The following is a 17,194-nucleotide window of genomic DNA, read 5'->3' on the forward strand; positions in this document are numbered from 1 at the left end:
TAGCTGGGGCAATGGGCGCGTACCACTACGGACAGCTAATTTTTGTATTTTTAGTAGAGATGGGGTTTCACCAGGTTGGCCAGGATGGTATCGAACTCTTGACCTAGTGATCCGCCCGCCTCGGCCTCCCAAAGTGCTGGGATTACAGGTGAGAGCCACCATGCCTGGCCACAACTTCTTAAATTATTCAGACATGCTAACAAGCAGATTCCCAGCTCGTTAACATGTCTGAATGATATAAGAAGAAGTTGCAATGATGATGATATCCAAGTATTATTCCTGTATTCGTTTTCTTCTTTTTTTATTTTTTTGAGACAGAGTCTTGCTTGGTCACCCAGGCTGGAGTGCAGTGGTGCAATCTAAGCCCACTGCAACCCCTGCCTGCTGAGTTCAAGCGATTCTCGTGCCTCAGCCTCCTGAATAACTGGGATTACAGACATGAGCCTCCATGCCCGGCTAATTTTTGTCTTTTAGTAGAGATGAGGTTTTGCCATGTTGTCCAGGCTGGTCTCAAACTCCTGGCCACAAGTGATCCACCCACCTCAGCCTCCAAAAGTGCTGGGATTATAGGCATGAGCCACCACGCTTGGTCCCTGTATTTGTTTTCTATTGCTACGATAAGTTTCACAAACATAGTGACTTAAAATAACAAAGATGTACTGTCTTACCATTCTTCAGGTTAGAAGTATGAGACAGGTCTCATTAGGCTAAAATTAAGTTGTTTGCAGGGGCTGCATTCTTTTCCAGAGGCTCCTTGCCTTTTCCAGCTTTTATAGGTCATCCACATTCCTTGGCTTATGGCATTCTTTCTCTATTTTCAAAGCAAGCCATAGCAGAGTCCTTCTCACTTTGTATCACTCTGACTTGTTCTGCCTCCCTTTTCTCCTTTCAAGGACCCTTGTCATTACATTTAGACCTCCCCAAATATTTCAGGACAATGCCTCCATCTCAAGGTCTTTAATTTAATAATATCTGCAAAGTTCTTTTTGTGATATAAGATAATATATTCACAGGTTCTGGGGATTAATACATTGACATCTCCAGAGGGGTGGGTGCATTATTTTACCTACCACAGTCTACCCTGTAGCCCTCAAAGTTTATGTCTGTCCCATGACAGAATACATTTACCACATCCCAGTGGCCCCAGAAGTTTCAACCTATTATAGCCTCATCTCAAAGTCTTAAAATTTCATCTAAATCTCCCCATCTGAACTAGGTATGGGTGAGGCTCTGGGTATAGTCCCTTTTCAGGAACATTTTTTCTTCATCTGTGAATCTAAAGCACCAAGTTACATACTCCCAAAATACAGTGGTGGGACAGATATAGTATAACAACTGTAGACATTCCTGCTCAAAAAGTGAGAAAGTGTGTCCTGAAGTGGCAGGTCAAGAGAAGAAAAAATGTGAGAAAATGGAAGGAAAAAAGGAGTCTCTGGTTCTAACCAGTTTGAAATTTAGCCAGGCAAACACCATTTGATTTCAAGGCTTGAGAATAATCCTTTGCGGCTATTGGCTTTGCCCTCTGGGCTTATAGCTCCATCCGCTATCCTTCTTTGTGAAAGGTGACACATGCTTTTGCAGCTAGTCATTTTTAACAGCCTCTTTTTTGTCTGTAGAATTTTTGGGGTATGACAGTCTTCTTTTCATTTTCTCTCTGTCACTTTTAGTCTATGCTGACAGTATTTCTGTTGGTATAACATTCTTGAGAACATTGTGGGGGCCAGGTGCGATGGCTCACATCTGTAATCCTAGCACTTTGGGAGGCCAAAGCAGGTGAATTGCCTGAGCTCGGGGGTTTGAGACCAGACTAGGCAACATGGTAAAACCCTGTCTCTACTAAGATACAAAAAATTAGCCTGGTGTGGTGGTGCACCTATAGTCCCATCTACTTGAGAGGCTGAGGCACAAGAATCTCTTGAACCTGGAAGGTGGAGGTTGCAGGGAGCCGATATTGCGAGATTGTGGTGCTGCTGCACTCCAGCCTGGGCTCTGTTTCCAGGAGAAAAAAAAAAAAGAATCTTGCGGGGTTTCACCATCTCTATAAAACCATGTTGCCCAGGCTGGTCTCAAGTTCCTGGGCTCAAGTGATTTGCCTGCCTTGGCCTCCCAAAATGCTGGGATTATAGGTGTGAGCCATTGTGCCAGGCCTTTACAGTGAATATCTTTTTTTTTTTTAATTTTCTGAGACAGAGTCTCGCACTATCGCCAGGGCTGCAGTGCAATGGCGCAATTTCGGCTCACTGTAACTCCCGCCTCCCTGTAACCCCCGCGTCCCTGGTTCACACTATTCTCCTGCCTCAGCTTCCCAAGTAGCTGGGATTGCAGGCACACACCACCACACCTGGCTAATTTTTTGTATTTTTCGTAGAGATGGGGTTTCACTGTGTTGGCTAGTCTGCTCTCAAGCTCCTGACCTTGTGATCTGCCCACCTTGGCCTCCCAAAGTGCTGGGATTACAGGCATTTTTGCTGGGAAGGCTGAGAATTTCCCAAATCATTAAGTCCTGTTTTTTTGTTTGTTTGTTTTATTTAAGAGACAGGCTTTCACTCTGTCACCCAGGCTAGAGTGTAGTAGTGATGTGATCATAGCTCATTGCAACCCTGAACTCCCAGGAGCTCAAGTGATCTTCCTGACTCAGCCTCCTCAGTAGCTGGGACTACAGGTGCATGCCACCACACATGGCTAGTTTTTAATTTTTTGTAAAGACAGGGTCTCAATATGTTAGCCAGGCTGATCTTGAACTCATGAGCTCAAGCGATCCTCTTACCTTTTTCTCCCAAAGTGCTGGGGTTACAGCTGCAAGCCACCATGCTCAGCTTGCTTTTTATTTAACAGCTCTTCCCTCAGTCTGTTTCTTTCCTTTCACATTTTACTATAAAGAGCAAAAAGAAATCAGGTTGCCACTTTAGTAAATTCTGCTTTCCACATTATTGTGGGACATAATTCTGCTAAACTTTCTGCCCCTATGTAACGAGGATCCCCTTTCCACAAGTTTTTAATAACATGTTCCTAATTTCCTTCTGAGCCTTTACTAGCTGAATTGACATTCATATTTTCCTTTTTGAAATACATTTGTATATCATATGGTTCACATATTGAAAGCATACAGTTTAGTGGCTTTTGTTAAATGCAGAATTGTTCAGCCATCACCACAATTTTAGAATATTTTCTTTTTTTCTTTTTTTTTTTCGAGGTGGAGTCTCGCTCTGTCACCCAGGCTGGAATACAGTGGCATGATCTTGGCTCACTGTAACATCTGCCTTCTGTGTTCAAGTGATTCTCCTGCCTCAGCCTCCCAAGTAGCTGGGATTAGAGATGTGCACCATCACGCCTGACTAATTTTTGTGTTTTTAGTAGAGATGGGGGGGTTTCACTGTGTTGGCCAGGCTGGTCTCGAACTCCTGACCTCAGGTGATCCGCCTGCCTTGGCCTCTCAAAGTGCTGGGATTATAGGCATGAGCCACCCTGCCCAGCCAATTTTAGAATATTTTCATCACTCCAGAAAGAAACACTACATTTTTTAGCCATCACCACCAATCCTTTGTTCGTCCCAGCTTTAGACAATCAGTTATTTACTTTCCATCTTATAAACTTACCTATTCTGAACGTTTCATTTAAATGTAGTCATACAATATATGGTCGTTTGTGACTGGCTTTTTTTACTTAGCATAATGTTTTCAGAGTTCATCCATATTTTAGCATATATCAGTACTTTCTTCCTTTTTATGGCCGAATAATATTTCATTGTATGTACATACAATGTTTTATTTACCCATTTATAAACTGAGTGACATTTGAGCTGTTTCCACTTTTTGGCTATTACAAATAATGCTGCTATGACCATTTATTTGTGTACAAGTTTTTGTGTGCACATATGTTTCATTTCTCTTGAGTATATACCTAAGAGTAGAATTATTGCATCATATGGTAACTCTATGTTTAACATTTTTTTTTAGGAGTAGAATTATTGCATCATATGGTAACTCTATGTTTAACTTTTTTTTTTTTTTTTTTTTAAGACAGAGTCTTGCTCTGTCACCAGGCTGGAGTGCAGTGGCGCAATCTCAGCTCATTGCAACCTTCACCTCCCAGGTTCAAGTGATTTTCCTGCCTCAGCCCTTGAGTAGCTGGGACTACAGGCATGCGCCACCACACCCAACTAATTTTTGTATTTTTAGTAGAGACAGGGTTTCACCATGTTGGTCAGAATGGTCTCGATCTCTTGACCTTGTGATTCACCTGCCTCAGCCTCTCAAAGTGCTGGGATTACAGGCGTGAGCCATGGCGTCCAGCCTATGTTTAACATTTTGAGGAACTGCCAGACTGTTTTCCAAAGTGGCTGCACTAGCAGTGTATAAGGGTTCCAGTTTCTCCACATCCTCACCAGCACAACTGGTAAAATCCATATTTCTGCTAAAATCTCTTCAGGGCAGTCTGGGCTTTTTAAAAATCATGGTCCTAAAAATTCTTTTAGTCCCTTCCCACTGCCCAATTTCAAAGGCACTTCCACATTTTTGGGTATTCATTACAGCTGCATTCCTCTTCTAGTCACCACAATCTATACTGATTTTCTATTTGCTGCCATAACAAATTACTGCAAATTTACTGACTTAAAACAACACAAATTTATTACCTTATAGTTCTGTGGGTCAGAAGTCTGACAAGATCTCCCTGGGCTAAAATCAAGGTGTTGGCAGGGTTCTGTTTCCTTCTGGAGTCCCTAGGGAAGAATCCATGGCCTTGCCTTTGCTAGCTTCTAGAGGCTTTCTGAATTCCTTGGCTTCTGCCCTCCTTCCTCAGTCTTCAGAACCAGCAATGCTGCATTGAGTTCCTCAGTCACATCATGTTGACCCTGCTTCTGTCATCTCATTTCTTCTTTGACGCCTTTCTTCTGTGAGCCTCTTCGGCTTTTCTTTTTTCTCTTTTCTCTCCTCTGCTGTTAAAGACGTTTATGATTACACTGGGCCTGTCCTAATAATCTAGGATAGTCTATGTTGTTTTGTTTTTGAGACAGGGTCTCTCACTGTGTTGCCCAGGCTGAAATGCGCAAGTTTTCTACAAGTTTTTAATAAAACTTGTGGAGCATAATCATGGCTCACTGCAGCCTTGACCTCCCAGGCTAAAGTGATCCTCCCAGCTCAGCCTCCCAAGTACCTGGGATTATAGGCATGCACCACCATGCCTGACTAATTTTAAAGTATTTTCTAGAAATGGAGTTTGGCCATGTTGCTCAGGCTGGCTTTGAACTCCTGGACTCAAACTGTCCTCCCACTTTGGCCTCCCAAAGTTCTGGGATTACAAGTGTGAGCCACCACACACAGCCTAGTCTGTTTATCTTAAGGTTGTCTTGGCCGGGCGCGGTGGCTCAAGCCTGTAATCCCAGCACTTTGGGAGGCCGAGATGGGCGGATCACGAGGTCAGGAGATCGAGACCATCCTGGCTAACACGGTGAAACCCCGTCTCTACTAAGAAATACAAAAAATAGCCGGGCGAGGTGGCGGGCGCCTGTAGTCCCAGCTACTCGGGAGGCTGAGGCCGGAGAATGGCGTGAACCCGGGAGGCGGAGCTTGCAGTGAGCTGAGATCCGGCCACTGTACTCCAGCCTGGGCTACAGAGCGAGACTCCGTCTCAAAAAAAAAAAAAAAAAGGTTGTCTTATTAGCACCTTAATTTCATCTGCAACCTTAATTCCCCTTTGCCATAAAAGGTAACATATTCATAGGTTCTAGAGATTAGAGCATGGACATCTTTAAGGAGGCCATTATTCTGCCTATTACAACTTCTTAATACTTGGGTATGCATTTCCTCAATTGCAAGACAGTCTCCAAAGTACAGCCATCACAGTGTTACTATCTAAACCTTAGTTCCATTCAGATTTTGCCACTTCTCCCATTAATGTCCTTTATAGGCCTAAGATTGAACCTAGAATTATATATTACATTTAGTTGTCATGTTTCTTTTTCCTACAGTATGGGAGAGATTTTTAGTCTTTCCTTATTTGTTATGACCTGGACATTTTTAGAATGTTCCTTAATTTGGGTTTGTTTGGTGTTTCATGATTTATACATTTTTGGCAAGAATACGCCTGCAGTAATACTATACTTCTGTCAGTACACTGTATCAGGAGGCATGTGCTGCTGCTGATTTAACCCATTACTGGTGATGTTAACTTTTGTCACTGTTTAAGATGTGTCTGCTAGATTTCTCCTGTAAAGTTACTGAATAAGGATGTTTTATTTATTAATACATATTTTGGCAGGAGATACTTAGAAACCTAAATATTCTTTCTTATGAGATACTTACTCACCAGTATCTGTTGGAGGTACTTGCCTAAATCATTTATTACTGTGATAGTTGCCAAATGTAATGTTACTAATTTTATATATTATAATAATATTTTCTAGATTTATTTGTTGCGATAGGGTAAAGCTTGCTTTCTTTATCAGTATGGACTCAAGGATAACATGGATCAAGCATTAATTTCCCCAAAGGATTATACTTCGTTATTATTTATTTTGGTGTTCAAATTGTCCCAGACCTGGCCAATAGGAGTTCTTCAAAATGACTCCTGGGAAATCAGTGTCTGGGTGCTAGATGTGCTCATTGCTACTAGGATGTCATTGCTTCTAGGCCCTCTCTGTGGATAGAGATAGCATATATGTGTATGCAGTCTCTGTCACACACATACCACATGTGTGTATATATAAGTAGATACATACATCATACATACATATATACATACATCTCTGTTTATCTCATCTTCAAAAGTGGCATTGACAGTGGTTTTTGCTGATGTCTTTGAAGATAAGTCCCTGTAAATCTGCTTTTTGTTTTTTTAGGCTAACCCAGCAAAGCATCTTGAGCTCTGCTACTCTCTTGGGTTCCTGCCAGTGAGTCTGCCCATTTTTTAACCACCTCCACAAATACCATAATCCTTCAGTTTTTTTCCAAGCCAGATTCCAGGAATAATCCTGTTTGTAGAAACTGGACTTGCCACTAAAACAGAAGGAGGCTAATAAGTGATCTCATTTCTTGCTGCTCAATCGTGAAACTTTCTTTTTTAAGAGATAAAAGTTTTAGGAAGGCCTGATGCAGTGGCTCAATGCCTGTAATCCCAGCACTTTGAGAGGCCAAGGTGGGCGGATCACAAGGTCAAGAGATCAAGGCCATCCTGATCTCAGGTGAAACCCTGTCTCTACTAAAAATACAAAAATTAGCTGGCAGTGGTGACTCATGCTTGTATTCCCAGCTACTTGGGAGGCTGAGGCAGGAGAATCGCTTGAACCCGGGAGGTGGAGTTTGCAGTGAGCCGAGATCGCGCCACTACACTCTAGTCTGGCGACAGAGCAAGGCTCTGTTTCAAAAAAAAAATAAAAAAGTTTTGGGGAATAATTATAATGAAAAAGACAAAAGAGCATCCCAAATTATTCTGAATCTGTATTTAAAGCCCTGGCCTTTTTTCGTAGGTCATATAAAGAATGGTTTTAGGTTGGTGAGGTGAGTCTTTCACTACCTTATTTGCTTTTCTGGTTATGTAACTCCAGACATACTTGGGGGAAAAATAGCAGCAGGGAACACAGGGCTATATCCAGATTGGCATGTCAGGGAAAGATATCTGAGATACCTGAAGTCATATTTTCTATTACCCATTTTTTGGGTTTTTTGAAAGAGGCCTAGAAGTAAACAGTTAGTGATGTTAAACATCTTTTCATGTACTTATTGGCCATTGGCAGTCTTGGCTGTTGGAGAAATGTTTTTACTCTCTGGAGGTATTTTTTATTGTTTTTTTGCTTTTGAGGCAGAGTCTCCCTCCTGTTACTCAGGCTGGAGTGCAGTGGCGTAATCACGGCTCGCTGCAGCCTCGACCTCCCAGGCTCAGGCAGTCCTCCCTCCTCAGCCCCCCAAGTGGCTGAGACTATAGACACATGCCACCACGCCCGGCTAATGTTTGTATTTTTTGTAGAAATGTTTTTTTTGACTTTTTTTTGCCGTCTTGCCCAGGTCTCAAACTCCTGAGCTCAGGCATTCTGCCCACCTCAGCCCCCCAAAGTGCTAGGATTACAGGCATGAGCCACTGTGCCTGGCCACATCTTGATTTTCTATACTAGACTCTTACCTAATGTTCAAACAGGGACTAGTGAAGAAGACTTGTCTTTGCTCCATGATGCCTGAGGCCTCAGCTGGAAAACACAAAGGCTAGGGCCTGAATTAATCTGAAGATCCAGTCACTCAAATGTCTTGGGTTGATTCTGGCTGTTGGATGGGGCCCTTATTTTCTCTCCACATAGATCTTTTCACATATCTGTGTAGGCTACTTTGGGTTTCCACATAGCATGAGGAAGGAAGGAGAATTTGTAAGTCATGCAGCATCACTTCTGCCGTATTCTACTTTTGAGGCAGTCGGTCATCAAGTCCTGCCCAGGTTCAAGGGTAGAGGCTAAATACTTGCTTGATGAGAAATGACAAGATTCTGGAAGATCATGGAGGACTGGAAATAATGTTGTGGTTATTTTTAGAAAACAAAATATTTTAGCTTGTCATTACTGGGCTAGCCGGGCTATGATTTTTACCGTTTTTGAAAATTAGGGTAACATTTGAATTCAGCAGTTTCATATTATATGACTCCCATTTTCTGTATCAGTATTTCTGAAACATTTCCAGAACAGTGCATATGTTTCTTCTATTAGCTCTTTCAGTCAAGGGATTTGATTCATCTGGTCCCAGAGCCCCAAGTTTGTTTGGAATCTTCCAATTTCCTCACCTCTTTAGGGTTTCAAGTCTTTCAAATCAATATTTGTTCTGTCTTTTTCATGCTGATAATCATTCTCTTTGACAAATAAAATAGTTGTGCAATCTGTTCACACTCTGTCATCAATTAGCATAAAATTGTTCATCCCAGTTAGGAGGCTCTCTGTGTCAGAATACAATTTTAAAAGCTTTTTTTTGTTGTCCTTGAAATTTTTGCAAGCCTCAGCTCATTTTGGGTTTCGGTCTCCTGATTCTTCTTACCAAATTATGTCATCGTTCTCTGTCCTTGGTTATGTGGCTGTTCTTCCACCTTTTATATTTCTGTTGTTAAATCTGAGTTGATCAGAGTGGTATCTAGCTAGTATTAATATTTTTAATTTATTTGGAAATACTCCTTTCTTACTGTGACCATTTTCATTATGTAGGCAGAATTTTCTTTTGAGATCTTTTTAACCTCCTTATTTCTCTTTAAAGTGTTGAAGATATGGTTTGATTACGCTAAGTATTCTTTGTCTAAGCTAACATTCCAAAGTGAGTGTTAGCTTTCTTCAGAGATTCTTGTTCTTTCCATTTTACCCACCAGTTCTCTCTTGAGCATGAGAACTAGGTCTAGAATAACAATGTTGGTTGTCCTTCAGTGGAAAGTTGATGATTCATAATTTAAAAAGAGGTTTGATGACAAAAAGTATTTCAGAACTACTGTGGATTAAGAACTATATACTAAATCTAGAAGATTGGATATAAACATTTGGGATAGGTAATTTATTAGGAAATAAGTGGTATGTTCAGTTTGGATATTTTGGGGCATATAATAAGGGAGGATTCAAGGATGACCATATATTATATGAAACTGTGGATAAATGAAACTCAGGTTTTCTTCCATCAGTGTTATACCTGGAGAAACAGAGGGACCCAGTTGGTATTACAGTGATTACTTTCTTTTTTTTTCTGTTTTTTTTTTTTTTTTTGAGATGGAGTCGTGCCCTGTCGCCCAGACTGGAGTGCAGTGGCATGATTATGCCAAACTCCGCCTCCTGGATTCAAGCAATTCTCTGCCTCAGCCTCCCGAGTAGCTGGGATTACAGGCATGCACCACCACACCTGGCTAATTTTTGTATTTTTAGTAGAGATAGGGTTTCACCGTGTTGGCCAGGCTGGTCTTGAACACCTGACCTCACGATCTGCCCACCTCGCCTCTCAAAGTGCTGGGATTACAGGTGTGAGCCACCGCGCCCGGCCTATAGTGATTACTTTCTAATTGTACCAACTGTATTTATTTATTTGCAGGCAAGATCTCTGTCTCTTTCTCCTCACCCCGGGCTGGAGTACAGTGGCACAGTCATAGCTCACTGCAGCCTGGAGCTCCTGGCCTCAAGTGACCCTCTCACTTCAGTCTCCCAAGTAGCTGGGACCACAGGCCTCTGCCACCACACCCAGATATATATATATATTTTTTTTTTTTGGTGAAGATGGGGGTCTCGTTATGTTGCCTAGGTTGGTCTTGAACTCCTGAACTCAACACCCCCCCCACCCCCGCCTTGGCCTCCCAAAGTACTAGGATTACAGGTGTGAGCCACTACACTACCTCCAACTTTAATGAGTGTCTTTGACTCATGTTTCTCCTTGGGAAAGGAGTTTTTGAGTTATAATCATTTTTTTTTCCTTAGCCCTATCAGTGATGCAGTCTGGTAAAGGTAGGGATCCTTCTCCGTAAATCTGTTTTCTTCTTTCTTTATTTTTTTTTAACCTAATCCTGATACAGGGTTTTGTTTTTTGTTTTTTCTCCTGGGTTCAAGCGATTTTCCTGCCTCAGCCTCCCGAGTAGCTGAGATTACAGGCATGCATCACCACACCCAGCTAATTTTGTATTTTCAGTAGAGATGGGGTTTCTTCATGTTCATCAGGCTAATTGCGAACTCCTGACCTCAGGTGATCCACTCGCCTCAGCCTCCCAAAGTGCTGGGATTATAGGCGTGAGCCACCGCACCTGGCCCAGATTTGTATTTTTAAAGTAAAAAGTAGAAACATGGCTGGGCACGGTGGCTCACACCTGTAATTCCAGTACTTTGGGAGGCTGAGGCAGGCAGATCACAAGGTCAGGAGTTCAAGACCAGCCTGGCTAAGATGGTGAAACCTCTTTACTAAAAATACAAACATTAGGCGGACCTGGTGGCAGGTGCCTGTAATCCCAGCTACTCAGGAGACTGAGGCAGGAGAATCTCTTGAACCTGGGAGGCAGAGGTTGCAGTGAGCTGAGATCGTGGCACAGCACTCCAGCCTGGGCGACAGAGCAAGACTCTGTTCCCAGGGTAAAAAAAAATGAAAAGACAGGAACGCAAAAGCTGTTTTTTTTTGTTTTTTTTTTTAAGAAAATATTACCTATTCAGGAGAATTGCTTGAACCTGGGAGCCGGAGGTTGCAGTAAGCTGAGATCGTGCCGCTCGCTGCCAGCCTGGGCAACAGAGTGAGAATCTGTATCCAGGAAAAAAGAAAAAAGTGCCTGTTTCAGAATTAGTTTATATTTTTGCAAAGATAGACTCTCTACTATGGTGCTATCTTTTCCTCTTTAAAATTGTCTTTGTGTGTTTCTTTACAGTTGGTCTCTTCCCATGGCGATGTCCATCTGCCACCGTGGCACTGGTATTGCTTTGAGTGCAGGTATGTATATATGTTTTTACACACATACATGGGCTTCTTTGAAAAACTTGGCTGTTTCACTGGTCCTAGTCTCTGCTTCCTTTGAAACTCAGCACTTGATTTAGAGGGAACAATACATCTCTTTTAAGTTTATTGTTCCTTCATCCCTTTAACAATTAATTATGAGTTTACACTGTGCTCAGATTCTTTTTTTTTTTTTTTTTTTTTTTTTTGAGACAGTCTCGCTCTGTTGCCCAGGCTGGAGTGCAGTGGCGCGATCTCAGCTCACTGCAACCTCTGCCTCCTGGGTTCAAGCAGTTCTCCTGCCTCAGCCTCCCGAGTAGCTGAGATTACAGGCGCGTGCTACCACGCTTGGCTAATTTTTTGTATTTTTAATGGAGACAGGGTTTCACCGTGTTAGCCAGGATGGTCTTGATCTGACCTCGTGATCCACCCGCCTCAGCCTTCCAAAGTGCTGGGATTACAGACATGAGCCACTGCGCCTAGCCCAGATTAGTTTCTTAGCAAATTTTTAAACCATTCCCTAGCACTTCCTGATATTGTATTTATTGAAATTATAGAGAGCAGAGAAATGTAATAGAGATGGGCTGGCTGACTGATCGTTGATGGAACACAGTCCAAGATAAATCATCAACCTTATTTTTCCAGAAGGTCAGTTTTAGCACCCATTCTTATCACCTAGACTTGCTCAGTCCCCCAAAGACTAGCTCACTGGCCAGTCTCACAAAATCTTGATTTACAGATCAGAATGTCTATTCATTCATTTATATAATATGAACTGCAGCTACAGAGTGAATTGTTTACTGGTCTTAGATAATTAGTACATCCTTTTTAGGTAGGAAGGTTTATTATGTGGAGTGCCAATTAAAATCAGTTTTCTGGGATCTGGTGTATCTTTTCACAGTAGGGATATACTTTACAAGAGGGTCAGCTAGATTTAAAATTATGTCTGGCTGGTGCTGGAGACATAGACATTTTTGCTTTTTTATTTTTATGTATTTATTTTCTCACAAGAATATGCATGTAACATATTTTTACTTTCTTAGCTTTCCTTTATTTAGCCTTATAGCATACTTTGCTCTCCTACCCCCACCAAAACCAGAAACAAAAACTAGATTATGTTCCCTAGATACACACTCTCAAAGCATTCTAGTTTTTCTTTCATAATCATGGTTGTCATTTACTTGTTCATTGTTGTTCTTCCTTACTGGATTGTCTGTTCCCTGAGGGCTTAGACTGCATCTGTTTGTATTTTTAATCATCTAGTATGGTACCTAGAATGCAGTAGATAATTTAGTAAATATTTGGTGACTACAAAATGAATACCACTCTCTTTTTTGTTAATGTGTTTTATATATTTGTGTCCTAAATTTCTATTCTGTTTATAATCATACTTTCTGGCTCTAGAAGTATCTTATTTTGGTCCCCTGCATACTGACTGTAATAACTGCCTAACTAGTATTGTATTTCAACTGGCATTTCTGTGCAATGCTATTCAGTTCAGTGGGAGCAAGAAGAGGTTATCGGACATTAGAGTGTTGCATAGGTAAATCTGAGTTTGTTCTCTATTAGTCTCCATGAGACCTTGGGGGAACTTGTGTTCTCTCCCAGCAAAGGTGATCTAGCCCTTATATATCCAGAGGGAGAACAGATGCAAACTAGGAATAGTGGAGTGCTTTCTAAAAGAAGTGCTCCAATGAACTGTTAGCACATATTCAACAAGACTTCTGTTCCAAGTTGATAGTCCTAGGACCTTTGCTGGCAAAGGAAAATGAGGTTATGACTTAGAACAGTGTGTAAATCCCTGCTGTGTGTACAAACTCTTCTCTCCTGTGGATAGTTCCCTGGTATGTCTGTTTTATTGTTTTTTTGTTTTTTTTGAGACGGAGTTTCGCTCTTGTTGCCCAGGCTGGAGTGCAATGGCACAGTCTTGGCTCACTGCAGCCTCATGAGACCAGCCTCCCGGGTTCAAGCTATTCTCCTGCCTCAACCTCTCAAGTAGCTGGGATTACAGGCACCCACCACCATGCCCGGCTAATTTTTGTATTTTTGGTAGAGATGGGGTTTCTGAACTCCTGACCTCAGGTAATCCGCCCACCTCGGCCTCCCAAAGTGCTGGGATTACAGGCGTAAGCCACTGTGCCTAGCCCCTTAGTATGTCTTTAACCTCATCCTAGGGAATAAGAGGAAATATCTTGCCTAGAATCGGTATGAAATTATATACCTGAGAGACAGAAGCCCCACTGTTTTACCTTATGTAAAGCTCTGTCTGAGCCCCTCCATCTCGTCTCTTTTGGTACTTTAGCCTGGGAGCAATGCCTAAGTTTTATTCATCACATGAGGCATCATTACAGTCTTGCCAGGAGATGGCCCATTTGTACAGAGTAGAGCAGATGGCAGCCTTCAGGTCCCAGCGCGTAAGTGTGCTCTTGCTCCAGAAATTTGGTGCCAAGTAGAGCTGTTGAGGTAGGAAAGGGAGTTTCTCTTGACTTTTGCTTTGTCAAAGCAATGGTGGTATTGGAAAAGTGCTCTTGTTTCTGTCTTCTGAAACCCTGCAGGATCTCTCCTAGGCTTCTGTAGACTTATGTTTTTAACTGATGTGGTCATCAGTAGGGCTAGTGGCTCTAGTGTAGGGATCCTGTATTTAAGGAGCTGCTGATGAGACATTGGCAGGAATTATCTGAATCTAAGCCTCTGCTATTTGCAATCTCATATGTGTGTGTGTGTGTGTATTTATATATGTCTATTTATAGACATATATATGTAGTTTTGTTGATAAGGATAGAGACTCCTATCTAAGATCTGATGGCATAATTTCTGTTCTTTTTCATTCTTTTGGTTGGTAAAGGGATGATGGAATCGAGGTATAAGGATGATTTGTGTTTTTAGGAATCCATATGTAGCTCCTGGTTTTTAACCTGCTGGCACTGAGCTGGTGGGGATAATAGGGAAAATCTCAAGATTAGGCTATTCTAACTGTAGATTCATAATTATTTTTATTTCTGCTTACTTAGAATAAGAAATTTTTAGATTGATTAAGGAATTTCTAGATGGATGCTTTCTACTCAGTTTGGTGATATTGATGAACAGATTTAATCCTAAAAATCACTGAAAGAACAAGAGCAGTTTATTTATTAGGCTGTAGTTTCCCTTATTATCTCAATATATGTGTCACCACTACATGAAAAAAAGGATATTGACTTTTTTATACACTATGATGATAAAAAATATATTCATCTGGGCCGGGCACGGTGGCTCATGCCTGTAATCCCAGCACTTTGGGAGGCTGAGGCGGGCAGATCACGAGGTCAGGAGATCGAGACCATCCTGGTTAACATGGTGAAACCCCGTCTCTATAAAAATACAAAAAATTAGCCAGGCGTGGTGGCGGGTGCCTGTAGTCCCAGCTACTCGGGAGGCTGAGGCAGGAGAATGGTGTGAACCCAGGAGGTGGAGCTTGCAGTGAGCCGAGATCGTGCTACTGCACTCCAGCCTGGGCGACGAGCGAGACTCCGTCTCAAAATATATATATATATATATATATATACACACACATACACACACACACACACACGTTTGTATTGGCTAGAATTGAGTATTTTTCACAACTGAAGAATTATTTGGGCAGGGTGCAGTGGTTCACACCTGTAATCCGAGCACTTTGGGAGGCTGAGGCAGGAGGATTGCTTGAGCCCAGGAGTTCGAGACCATCCTGGGCAACCTATCAAGACCCAGCACTTCGGGAGGCCGAGGTGGGCGGATCACGAGGTCAGGAGATCGAGACCATCCTGGCTAACACAGTGAAACCCCGTCTCTACTAAAAAAACACACAAAAAATTAGCCGGGCCTGGTGGTGGGCACCTGTAGTCCCAGCTACTTGGGAGGCTGAGGCAGGAGAATGGGGTGAACCCAGGAGGCTGAGCTTGCAGTGAGCTGAGATAGTGCCACTGCACTCCAGCCTGGGCGACAGAGTGAGACTCCGTCTCAAAAAAAAAAAAAAAAAAAAAAAATTAAAACATTAGCCCAGAGTAGTGGCATGCATCTATAGTCTCAGCTACTAGGGAGGCTGATGTAGGGAGGATTGCCCAGGAATTCAAGGCTGCAGTGAGCTATAACTGTGCCACTGCACTCCAGCCTGATGACAGCAAGACCCTACCTCAAAAAAAAAAAGAAAAAAGTTGTATTTTTTCTGTCTTTACCCCTTTGAATGGTGGCCTTGCATTCATCAGCATATCACCTGTTTTTCCCAAACTTTCTCTCCTAATTCCATGATAGAATATAGTAGCTGTTTTCTATAGAGTAGTAGTTATACTGTTTTCTTCAAATGCTGAAGGTCCCTCCATCAAAATCACAAAGGAACAGGTTTTTGCCAGGTGCATGACTTAAGCAAATTACCTAATTCTCTAAACCTCAGCTTATTCCTTATAAAATAGGCATATTAATAATGCCTATCTCAGAATTCTGGGGATTTCAAGAAACTTTATGCTCTTGGTGTTGCTTTATGGAAACAAGGATGAGAAACATGATACATTTAATAGCAACTGTCTCTTAGAAGATAGTGTGCCCTGGACCGAATGGCAAGAGAAACTGGATCATTTGGTCTGAAATGAAGTCAGTTCCGGCAACTGTGATCTTTGCATTCTTGTGGCCCTCGTCCCATCCATTTTTCACACAACAAAAAGAAAAATCTTTTGAAAATAAATGGAATCATGTCACTCCCTTTCTTAGACTCTCCCAATGACTGTGTTCACTTTAGCACTTAGATTAAAATTCAAATATCCACCATGGCCTTTGCCCTGCCAGCTCTGGCTCTTCCCTAACTCATTCCTGCCATTCCTCCCTTTGCTTACTATGCTCCAGCCACACTGGTGTTTGAACTCATTGGAACAGGCAAAATTATTTCCCACCTGAGAGCCATTGCATGTTTTGTTTCTTTAGTCTGAAATGCCCACTCTGACTTCTTGCTGCACTGTGCTTGGTTAGTTCTTTCTTACCCTTTACATCTTAGCAAAATGTTAACTCAAAGAGCACTTTGCTTACCACCATGTTTAAAGTAGAAGCTTCCTTATTTCTGTTTTACAGTACTCTATTCCTTCATAGTTCTTATTGTACTGTGTTGTTTCTTACAAAGCTTTTATTACACAAGTTGTAATTATTCTAGTTTATTTTATTTTATTTATTTTATTTTATTTTTATTTTTGAGACAGAGTCTCGCTCTGCTGCCCAGGCTGGAGTGCAGTGGCATGATCTTGGCCCACTGCAAGCTCCGCCTCCCGGGCTCACGCCATTCTCCTGCCTTAGCCTCCCCAGCAGCTGGGACTACAGGCGCCCGCCACCACGCCTGGCTAATTTTTTGTGTTTTTAGTAGAGACGGGGTTTCACCATGTTAGCCAGGATGGTCTCAATCTCCTGACCTTGTGATCCGCCCACCTCGGCCTCCCAAAGTGCTGGGATTACAGGCGTGAGCCACTGCGCCTGGCAGTTGTAATTATTTTATTTGCTAACTTTTTATAAATCTTGTGTTTTTTTCCTTTTTTTTTTTTTTTTGAGACAGAGTCTTGCCCTGTTGCCCAGGCTGGAGTGCAGTGGCGCGATCTCGGCTCACTGCAACCTCCGCCTCCTGGGTTCAAGCAATTCTCTTCCTCAGCCTCCCAAGTAGCTGGGATTACAGGCATCTACAACCATTCCAAGACACCACACCCAGCTGAGGTCTGTTTCTTAAGAATGGTGTTTATGGGGTCGGGTGCGGTGGCTCACACCTGTAATCCCAGCACTTTGGGAGGCCAAGA

The 17,194-nt window shown here is 42.2% G+C and overlaps 1 protein-coding gene across 5 annotated transcripts in view; it reads left to right on the forward strand.

The window, feature by feature from the left end:
• Nucleotides 1–17,194, forward strand: part of SDHC (succinate dehydrogenase complex subunit C) — a 44,341-nt gene that overhangs the window by 13,624 nt on the left and 13,523 nt on the right. For all 5 annotated transcript variants that reach the window (XM_025367953.1, XM_025367961.1, XM_025367968.1 and 2 more), the window contains one exon: nt 11,344–11,405. In XM_025367953.1, the coding sequence (XP_025223738.1) occupies nt 11,344–11,405 (62 nt within the window). The remainder of the gene's footprint in view (nt 1–11,343; nt 11,406–17,194) is intronic.

The sequence above is a fragment of the Theropithecus gelada genome, chromosome 1 (genome assembly GCF_003255815.1).
Source record: "Theropithecus gelada isolate Dixy chromosome 1, Tgel_1.0, whole genome shotgun sequence".
Taxonomy (NCBI): Eukaryota; Metazoa; Chordata; class Mammalia; order Primates; family Cercopithecidae; genus Theropithecus; species Theropithecus gelada.